This window comes from Octopus bimaculoides, chromosome 1 (genome assembly GCF_046866305.1).
Source record: "Octopus bimaculoides isolate indiv1 chromosome 1, ASM4686630v1, whole genome shotgun sequence".
NCBI classification, from domain to species: Eukaryota; Metazoa; Mollusca; class Cephalopoda; order Octopoda; family Octopodidae; genus Octopus; species Octopus bimaculoides.
The window spans coordinates 59,056,621-59,067,381 of record NC_142928.1 but is presented as its reverse complement, the minus strand read 5'-3'; the positions used below and the strand labels follow the sequence as shown (position 1 = coordinate 59,067,381).

Sequence of the window (10,761 nt, the reverse complement as noted above, 5' to 3'; positions counted from 1 at the left end):
CCCATCGGTGGTAGTCCTGTGCCAGCCCCTCTACACCCTCCAAGACGACGTCGAGCTTCTGGAGATCTTCCTTAATCACATCCAGCCATCTGGTGTGGGGCTCGTCATGACACCTCTTCCAACCCGCTGATGCTGCATCGAATGAGAGTAAGGCACTGGTAGGATGATCTGGTGGGAGGCAGAGGACATGACCGTACCAGCGCATACAGCGGATAGCTATGAGGTAGGAGGCTGCAGACTGATGCGTACGCGCGCATAGTTCTTTGTTGGAAACGTGATGGTACCATTTGATGTTCTGGGTAGTTCTCGGGGCTCTGCTATTGAAGCTGTCGATCCTCTTTGCCAGGGTCTTCGTAAGAGGCCAAATTTCTGCTCCACAGAAAACAGAGAGAACCAATGCATTGTAGATGCGAAGCTTCATCTTCCGGGAAAGAGAGCAATGGCGCCAAAAGGGCTTCCATAGGGAGCACATGACCCTAGTGGCCAGACAACATCTGCGGTTGATCTCTGGGGTCAGAACCCCATTGTTGGTGACTGTGAAGCCCAGGCAGATGAAGGAGCTCATAAACTCCACAACGTCAGGGCCAATATGGAGAGGGAGAGAGTCTGGGCCATTACTGACATATATCAGTTTGGTCTTCGCCCAACTCACCTAAAAGCCATGTTTTGCTAATTCCACTTGGTATAAGGTATACGGTTTTGCTGATTCCACTTGGTATATAGTATACCAATTGGTACCGCCTTGAAGACTATTTAGTTGAACGTATTGACCCCAGAATTTTTTTTTTCCTTCTTACTTGTTTCAGTGACTAGACTTCGGTCATGTATTCGACTAAAAATTCCTCAAGGCGGTGTCCCAGCATGGCCGCAGTCCACTGACTGAAACAAGTAAAAAAAAAATTTAGAACCCCCCCCCCCCCCAAAATGACCAAAAAATATAACCGAGGGAATTTTGTCCGAAGGGCTTTTGTAGGACAAAAGCTCCCTAGGACAAAATCTTCCCTAAACAGTGGTCAACTAATCACTATACTGGAAGTTGACTGGATAATAGTAATCTACGCGAAGCTCTAACTCATACAGTAGAAGTACACAAAATACAACAATAGGGACATAAGTGAAATAAAATGGCTACAATTGGGAATCGAAACTAAATTGCAGGCTCGTTTGCCCGGAAATCACGTAGACGAATACCTAAGATGGCGGCAATTTGAACGTGTTTTTCTCAAGATAAGAAAATGTCATGTCACAAATCAAAAACATTGATGGTATGTTCGTCTTAAACACTGATAGTTTTTTTTTTCTTTTTAATCTATTCGAATGGCTTCTAGTGTCAATATAAATAGCATTTTGACTCGAAATTATTAAAATAATATACGATAGAAAAAATAAGGAAAGAAAAAATAGGGAGAAAAATTGGTTTACCTCTTTTGAATTATTTATTTATTTCGATAATTCAAGAAAATCAAATCAGACTTTTATATTCCCTATTTTCGAAAGTCTGAATTTTATTTAAGCCACTTTCACATGCTATTACCAAAAATTGTTCAAGTAATTGTTTAAGTAATTTTTGATTTTACCCCAACAATTGCTGAGAAAAGTTTCAGTTACTTGGTACAAATAAGCTTCATGAACTGAACAATGAAACTTTAAATCTAGTTATTGAAGTTATAGAGTTTTGAAGCTTTATAATCCCATCTGGATGCCTTATGTAATCCCTTTTCTGTGCTTGCCACCCACTGTAACTTACAAGTTGTCAAGTCTTTAAAGGTCGTACTCATTCACTTCCCATCATTACGCACTGAGACAGTTAAGCACTGCTTCTAATCGGTGTTTGATTGCAAACTGTCTTTTGTCAGCGTTATAAGTTTACAAAAATGAAATTAAATTACTTTTGCATGACATAATAATTCACAAATTTTAGTAAAAATTTAGCACGGAAAAATATTTTTAAAGTTTTCAGGAAATGACGTTTAAACCCTCTTATTATGAATAAGTGTTTACATATTTAACCGCTTTGAATAGTTTACGGAGATGTCATCGGTATTTACAATTGCTTCTTTATCGTGATAATCTTTATTTAGTAGTCCATAAAGGATTAAGTTTATAAGAAATGTTTGTTATATCATTTGTTTACCAAAAAGTTCTAAAAGTGATTTTTCAAGGGAAGTAACGCGTTCATGTTAATGGTATAGCTAACCATCAACTATATCTTAAGTATCGCATTGATTACTACAGTTATGTTCCTTTAGGCGAGTGCCTTGCGTTTTAAGGATTTTATGGAATTGGATATTTTGCCATTTCCCCTTAGTTCTGAAAAGCTATTAGTTTTTAAAACAGAAACCATATTAAAGAAATGAAGTAATTGTCACAAACGAAAATAACAGATCCAAATCTAAAAACTGAACTTGATCTGTTAGGAACGTCTCTAGCTCTAGTCCTTTCAGATCATGTTAGGAGAAAATGCATAACTTCTGAGCTGCAGTGGACTGTTGATTAGGGAATTAGCTTCTCTGATGATTACCTATAGAAAACTATAGATTTCGTTTTGAGAACCAGCAATCTCATAAATCTTTGGCAACTGCATATAGTAAAACTTCTGAATCTGCAATATTAACATATGTTATTAAGTAAATCATAATCAAAGGAGATGCAAACCTGTTTAAACTAAATTTGTAGACTTGATATAATCTTTTTTTAAATATGATATTGTAAAAAGTTTCTGGAGAGTTAATTTTTTTTGTTTTTTTTGTTTTGTGAGTTATAAAAAATATTTCTATTATATATCAGTAAGAAAGTGTTATTCCTCTAACTTTCAAGCCTCCTCTCCTATAGTTTTACTATAACTATAAATGTATAAGTTTTTATTAACCCTATCCTATACTTTGCTTAGGTTTCCACTGCATGAATAAAAGATACATTACAAACAAATAATGTTAATCCATTAGATGATGGAATGCTGCAACTCTGATCATTTAAAAAATATATATGACAGCAATACTAACTTCGGTAAAAATATTCATTTAAAAATAACTTTTGAATAACAACTAATATATATATTAAATAATAAATTTAATATGATTTCATTGTCCCATTTTGCAGGAAAGTTCTGATGAGGACTTTGATATTGAAGATGATTCATCTCCTAAAAAATCTGACTCAAAAAACATTAGTATGCTGCAAAAAGGTTGCCATAGTGAAAAAGACTGGCAACGATGTGGAGATGATTTTGCTCACTTGACTACTTTTAAACACAGCAGAAAAAAGAAAAAAGCACAGAATGTTTCTTTGAATTCTGAACATAAAGATTTTGAAGAAAGTATAGGTAAGTCATATAATTTGTTAAAGCAGTTGATTACTGCTAACATCATATCAATGTAATCATAATCCTCACCAGTTTAATTTCCTTTTTCTCCATATCTACATGATTTATAAAAATTGCAAGTCTTGATTTCCAATACAAGCCTGTGACGTGGTTGGGTCACTGACAACTAAACTGGTGCTTCACATATCCGAGCATGGAGGATTGCTAGAATCTAGGCAGGATGGAATATGACCTGTTGGAAAGATGGATGAAATAGGGTTAATGACTATCTAGTAAAAGTGCACAGTGACACAGAAATACGCAAGATGATGGATGAGTATGCAATAAGACCCTTTAAGAGTAGCAGAGCACTAGTTCTTATCAAAATATCTGTGTAATTGAAGAAAACTGATGCAAAACCTAATAATCATTGTTTCTGGCCATCTTAATCAATCTTGGGCCATTGGGAGGAAAGCTGTTCTCTCTGGAAAGTGAATGTAGTTCTGTGCACCATGCATTCACTGTTATTGATTTCATGCATAAGAACCACAAACAGATAATAGATCTTTGATAAGTAATCATCATTAGCTTAATAGTGAAAAACTGTAGTTTCTTGGTTCGTGTCACCCAGATGACAGCATTTTCCATTGCTCTGCTCTTTAAGAATGGCCGTCAGTTAAGCAGTGGCAAGAGTTGACTTTCACCATATAAATATATGTGTGTGTGAATGTATGTAAATATAGTTATCTAAGTGTGTATGTATGTGCATAGTTATATTTGTCAGTATATTTATGTCATGTATGTATTTATTTATTTGCATATGTTTATATAGTTATGTATGTTTGTATGAAGGTATGTTTGTGTGTGTATATGTATGTATTTATGTGTGTGTGTATTAATATATATGTAGTTTCTTACCTAATTTATGTAAAAAAAAGAACTGACTGCTCAGTTATTTTAGACTAAGATTACACACATACTAATCTCACTCTTTCTCTCTCAATTCTGTTTGTTAGGACATGAAATCCAGTCACATTTTGATTACTATGAAAGATGTTGTGAACAGACACAACTATTTGTTACTGTTGCTTGTCCTAGATCTTCACTTTTTAAGCAGACCTATGATCAAAGTAGATCCAGCTGTGACCATCCTGTCTTTTTTCCAGACTTAGTGTTTCTAGAACTACATTATCAAGTGTGTTCTTCATTTTTCAAGATGGTGAATTTAATGGGTGGATAGCTGCTATTCGTAGCAGTTTGAGTAATAGCACAGAAGTTTCATCATTGGTTTGTACTGTGTTATTTTAAAGATCTATATAGTCTACAAGTTCAGCAGCTTATGAATTAACCACAATGTTAATGTATTTGATATTATTGGCTCCACTTTAGACAGAAAGGAGAAATAGACCTATTGAAGGGTCTTGTGCCATATATCAGTTATTTATCAGATAATTGCATTTTTTTATAAGACTACACGGTACCTGCCATTCTGTTTCCTTAAATTATATGCTATAATTTCTACTATTATTTTTCTATACTAATTTAAATCCGTAAGATAATTTGTTATTCACTTAGCACAAGCATGGCAGACTGCTACTATAATATAGAATGTCCTGTCAATGGGCCTATTTTTGTTTTGTCTGAAACTGGTGTTAATTATGTCTGCTATCAAGTTATACACCTGTTTTGAGTAAATATATTTAATTTTTGTGCTCAGTTTAATAAGCTTACTTAATAATGCCATATTTAGTAAAATGAATAAAACATCGTATTTCAGAATTAAATCAAGAGGATATAATATGGAGTTCCAGTGATGAAGAATCAAATTGTGAATTAATACCTTCATCCAAACGTTTAACAAAAACAAAAGAAAAACTGCCAAAATTGACTGGTAAAACATCATCTAACTTCTGCTGGCCCACTAATATTAATGATCAAGCCAAGTAAGAGTACTAATTTATTCATAACTGTCATTCTCTTACTTTTTGTAATTCATTTGTAAAGATAAGCAACAAGGTAAGCTGCCAAAGCATAAGGATGATGGTGGTGGGATTTTTTCCTCTTTCCTGTTCTTTTCTCTCTTGCACCTTAATTGTCAAACCTCACAAGTGCCAGTGGCATGAAAAAAATCACCCAGTACACATAGTAATATGATTGAGCTAGGAAGGGTATCCAGGTGTAGAAAACATGTTAACGCTGATACTGGAGCTTGGCACAGCCCTACAGTTTGCTGGATCTGGTCAAAGCATCCAACCCCTGTCTCCATGGAAACTGGATGCAATATGATGATGATGATATATAATACATAAATGGTAATTTCTGTCTGATCTGTCTATCCGTCTGTCTGTTACCATCTTGCTGCCTACACCAGTGAACCAATCTCGACGAAACTTTGCATACATGTTAAAGTAACATCCAGTTGAATTATAGACATTACATTTTAATTGTTCGCTTTGTGTATTAAATAAAAGATTTTGAAAATTAAAGGTGTCTATTTACATCCTGCATGTCTGTGTATATATATATATATAGAGAGAGAGAGAGAGAGAGACACACACACACACATATATTTCTTGATTTAAGGTGTGGCTGTGAATTGAGGACATTTTCAAACTCTATCTAACAGGTTGAGCATCCATGCAGAAGCTTTCTCCTTGCTCAAAGTAAACTTTGTCATGTATTTTCAATTGCATTTTGTAATTCTCTTGTTAGTGTCAAACACGAGAAAATCAGAAAAACTGTACAAAGGAACCTGATTTGTAATTTTGGAATAAAGAAAGAAGATTATGAAAGTAGTAAATTGCCCAGTAATGAAATCTCAGTTACCAGTTTAGTAGATCAACAAGAGAAACAGAAAGAAGAAAGCCATATTAAAACTGTGTCAACAACTAATACAAGCAATTTTCAATACCAAGTAATTATGAATATTTGTTTTATTTATATAAGAAGTAAAAAGAAATTGACTTGTCTAAACAGTTGATATTCACTTGTTTCTTTTAACTTCTGACATAAAACAATAGTTAAGTCACTTGCATCCTTTATAAATTTGATTGTTTATTTCAGTATATTGGTGGGGCTGTATCTACCCAAAATATATTAAGACTAAGTTTAACCTAATGTGATTTTAACTCATATCTACTCTATGCCAAGTCACACACATACACATGCACAGATACAGACATTATTTATTCTTGAATTGTTTCTTATGACATTTATTACAAAATGTATAAAATATTAAAGTTCTACCTTTCAAATCAGGTCATTCAATTGATTTACTGAAAATTGTCCAACTTTCTTTTTACAAGTTTGTCAGAACTTGTAATGCTCATTGAACTTTGAAAGCCCTCTTCAAACTGGAAAGGTTGAAGCTTGAATGTCCAACCTCAATATTTGCTGGAAAGATGTGGGTCGATAATATATCAAGCATTTAGCTTCTCTGTTGATAGCAAAGTAAATTTTGCTAAAGCTGGTGATTTTTAACTGGGTGTTTGGGTCAGTAAACTTACCTCTTTTGTGTTCTAGTTTAGTTTTTTATGATATTGCCTTGTTCTTACTCTATATTCTCATTTATATCCATATTTCTAGAGTGGTGTCGCTATTGAAGATTTTCCTTCAGATGAAGAAATCAATTCCATTGAAGAATTATCACCACCTCCTTCTAAAAAGAAAAATGTAAGTTTTTTTAACTAATGTGCTAAATTTTAATTAGAATGGTCAAATTTTATTATTGTCACTTTTATTATCATCGCCACTGATATTACTACCAAGCCATCAACATCATCATCATCATCATCATCATCATCACAACAATCGTTATCATAATCTTTCATTTAATATCCATTTTTCCATTCTGACATGGTTTCTGTGAGTTTGCTGTACAACTTAGTCCCTTTCATTTCATTTCTGAATCATTTCATCTTTCAAGCAGCACAACTTTCACATGCTTGATGCACTACTTCATCTTATGCATAGGTGACTGCTGGTCTTCCATAAATAATCTTGCCTGGACTTGTGCTGTAGAGAGGAATTTCTAGGTGCAATCCCATGGTCATTCATGACTGAAGGGAGTCTTTACTCTTGACCCTTTTTCATAAACATATATGTACTTACATATATAAACATATGCTCATATGCACGCACATATATTTTTTTTTCAGACAACGAATTCTGATATCTCTCCTGAAATTGGAATATCTTCTTGGAGCTCATCTACTCAAAATTCCCAGACTGAGATACGCAAAAAGGCTAGTAATTGGGTTGAAATTATAGAAGTATCTACTCCTATGAAAAATCAAGGAGAGGTTTCTGAACCCACTAAGATTCAACCAGAAATATCAGAGCATAATTCAGCAAAAAAGAAGCGTAAATATATCAGGTTAGTGTTATGCAACTACCTTTTTCTATTATGTGGATACTTTGAGTTAGTTTTCTATGTTGAGTAAATCTTGATTGAGAAAAGACAAATTGATTCACTTAATTTGTTCTGAGCTCTAGATTACTGCACTGAATACAGCAAATAGGATTTAAACCATTAACAAAAGTTATTCTAACTTTTGGTAAATAACATACTTATTTATTTCTCTTCTCAATGTTTATATCCATTTTCTGATACTGTCATATAAATAAAATGGCTTTGATAAATTTGTATATTTGCCTATTGTTGGAGCTGAGTAATTTTTTTAACTGCTAATTTCAGATTGATGAGATGAGATTGAAAATTTTTTTGTGTAAGGTACACTGAAGCAAACAAAATTTTGTGGCCACAGTTGATTTACTGAAACAAATAAAAGATTTAAGATACTGATCTAGAAGTAAACAGTTTACACTGAATCAGTAGGATCTATTTATAACAAGTTGGATTTATTTCAGTCAATTAAGTCTTCATACATGATAGGGAAGTATACAAGTAGCCCTCAAAAACCTTTCTGTGATTAAAGTGGCCTGCAACGTAATTTGAATTGGCCAGGCCTGATGTAAAGAATCTCTTGTTGGCTTGTTAGATGCTTCAGAGCACTGTATCATTGTGAAATTATTAAATGTTAAATGTATATTATTTTGGACTTAGAAAGTATTTACTTTAACAAATGAAATCTACTTCAGTCAGAAATTTCTGAGTAGCTCTTCATTTCTTTATTTTCTTCCATTATTAATCCATTTATAATTTTCTTCCTTTGTGTTACTTTTAAATTTCAGTAATGGTCTTGCAGCTAAATTGTTACGTTTCCAAGCTCGATCAAGAGTAGATTCTAATATTAGGTACTACCAACAGAATAGCAAATTGAGTGGTATTTATTTATTTCACTATGTTTCTCTTTACCTCATGTTAAAAATATTTGTTGGGCTGGGTGAAGTATTTTGCTATATTGATACTGATTTAAAAGCTGCTAAAGAAGGAAATAATGGATATATTTTTAAGAATATGTACTATTTTCTAGTTCACAATTTTCACTGCTTTAGTTTTGTGGTATTTTGCAGTGCTAGAGCAGGCATAATTTTTTAGGTTGCTTTTAGATTCATTGATGTTGGGAAACATTTAATTGGTCTTCCATGAATCTTTTGGATGGCACAAATGGATTTTTTTTCTTTTTGAACAATATAAATGATTAGTTGTTATTGTTTAGCCTCTGTGTCAGTCAGTAGAACAGGCCTAGGATCAAAGTTATCTCAGCCATGGCTATCTATCTTTTTTTCAGTGTATGTAATACAGTAGACAATATCTATTTTACTACAGAAAGCAGATACACCCACTCAAATTTCATTACCCTTAACTGTACAAAGCAGTTTTATGTACCAGTCTGGCTTTTGTTGAGGAATGTCATATTTGAAACTATTTTCTATTGAGATATTGTCGAGTTTATTGAGACAATGTGACTTGTAGAAAATACCAATGCTATATATTTTTGGGAGTGGTGTGTGTGTGTGGGGGGGGGGGGTTTAGGTATTTAACATTATTACTGGAATAACCTTGAAATTTAATTTTGCTGTTAAAGGGTTAAAATACTTGAGTGTGATTGGAAGGCAATTTGGTTGCTATTTCTAGTAGAATGAGTAACTGTGTAAAGCTACCCTATTGGCTCATTGAATGGTTAATATATGCCATATGCATCAAGTTAGTAGAAAATTGTTATGGTACACTTAGTAAATTTTTGGTATCTATAATATAACTGATAGTCATCATGTGAGTGATTTTTAGAAGGAAGAAATTAACTTTATTTAATCTAAGACATAGTGAAGGAAGCAAAACATGCTTAGTTATAAGTTATTTTTATTTTCCTGTAATAAAAATGTATTTTATATACTTGTCTTTGAAATTTTTTACCTTTTCACACATTTGTTACTTTATGACTATCAACATTATTTGGTTTATTTATTGCAGAAAATATTCTTGTTTCTTCTATTGAATAGGTTGTTCTGAAATGCTAACAGTATCTATAGAGAAAATAACTCACCAGTATGGTATAGTTAATGCCATGTGTGTTCCAGGAACCTATTCTGAGAAAAAAGAGTGGATACCAAACTCAAATAACAGCCATTGCACAGTATTGTTTAGCTATAATAAAGCAAATGATTTGAAACTCTCTGTTGGATCACTTGTCCAAATATATCCACCTTGGTAAGTTATTTTATTTATCTGTTATTTGTATTTGCTTCCTCATTGTCACTGCCTCCTCCTCCTCCTCCCCTTCTCTTTCCCTCCTCTGGTGTTGTTGTGCTAGAAGACTGATCTTTGGATGATGAGCCTCACAAAAGAGGCTTATCATTCAAAGGATCACATTAATTAGCAACATGCAGTGTTAGAGAAAACCCATTTGCTTGTATTACACATGGTGTAATAAATGTTAAAATAATGGTAATGATGGCGGCTGAAAGATATATATCTATATTTGAGCCTGTTGCCCAATATACCCTGTTAAGACTCCATCTTATGTCCCTTGCATTTCTGCCTATTGCTCAATAAATTCCCTGTTAATCCTCCGTCTTCTCTTTGATATCTTCTCATCTCTGCCTTATCTCTTTGTTATTCATCCTCTCCTCACTCACCCTCTTTCTTATCCACTATATCATCACTTTATTTCACCTATTGTGTTCTAATATCCTTTCATCTCACTTACCGCCTGACTGGCCTTCGTGCCGGTGGCACGTAAAAGCACCCACTACACTCTCGGAGTGGTTGGCGTTAGGAAGGGTATCCAGCTGTAGAAACCCTGCCAAATCAGATTGGAGCCTGATGTAGCCACCTGGTTCACCAGTCTTCAGTCAAATCGTCCAACCCATGCTAGCATGGAAAGCGGACGTTAAACGATGATGATGATGATGATTATGATGATCACTAATCTCCCTGTTCAAACTTTGTTTCTCCCATCATGCTATTTGATATCCTCTCATCTTTCTATCTCTAATCTCTGTCACCCATATGGCTACCCCACCCCCATGTACCCTCTTTGCAATCCACTGAATGG

At 33.9% G+C, this 10,761-nt stretch overlaps 1 protein-coding gene across 6 annotated transcripts in view; it reads left to right on the top strand.

The window, feature by feature from the left end:
* Positions 1 to 553: 553 nt before the first annotated feature.
* The window catches only part of LOC106883305 (DNA repair-scaffolding protein), a 29,814-nt gene continuing 19,606 nt past the window's right edge, over positions 554 to 10,761 (top strand). For 2 of the 6 annotated variants that reach the window (XR_008263917.2, XM_014934264.3), the window contains exons 1-8: positions 554 to 1,265; positions 3,100 to 3,322; positions 5,079 to 5,244; positions 6,014 to 6,215; positions 6,887 to 6,973; positions 7,459 to 7,676; positions 8,495 to 8,586; positions 9,707 to 9,914. Coding sequence is in view for 5 of the 6 variants with exons in the window: in XM_014934264.3 (XP_014789750.1) it covers positions 1,236 to 1,265; positions 3,100 to 3,322; positions 5,079 to 5,244; positions 6,014 to 6,215; positions 6,887 to 6,973; positions 7,459 to 7,676; positions 8,495 to 8,586; positions 9,707 to 9,914 (1,226 nt within the window). In the remaining variant the exon portion in view is untranslated. The other 4 variants (XM_089351772.1, XM_052967061.2, XM_052967060.2 and 1 more) reach the window with 4 other exon arrangements.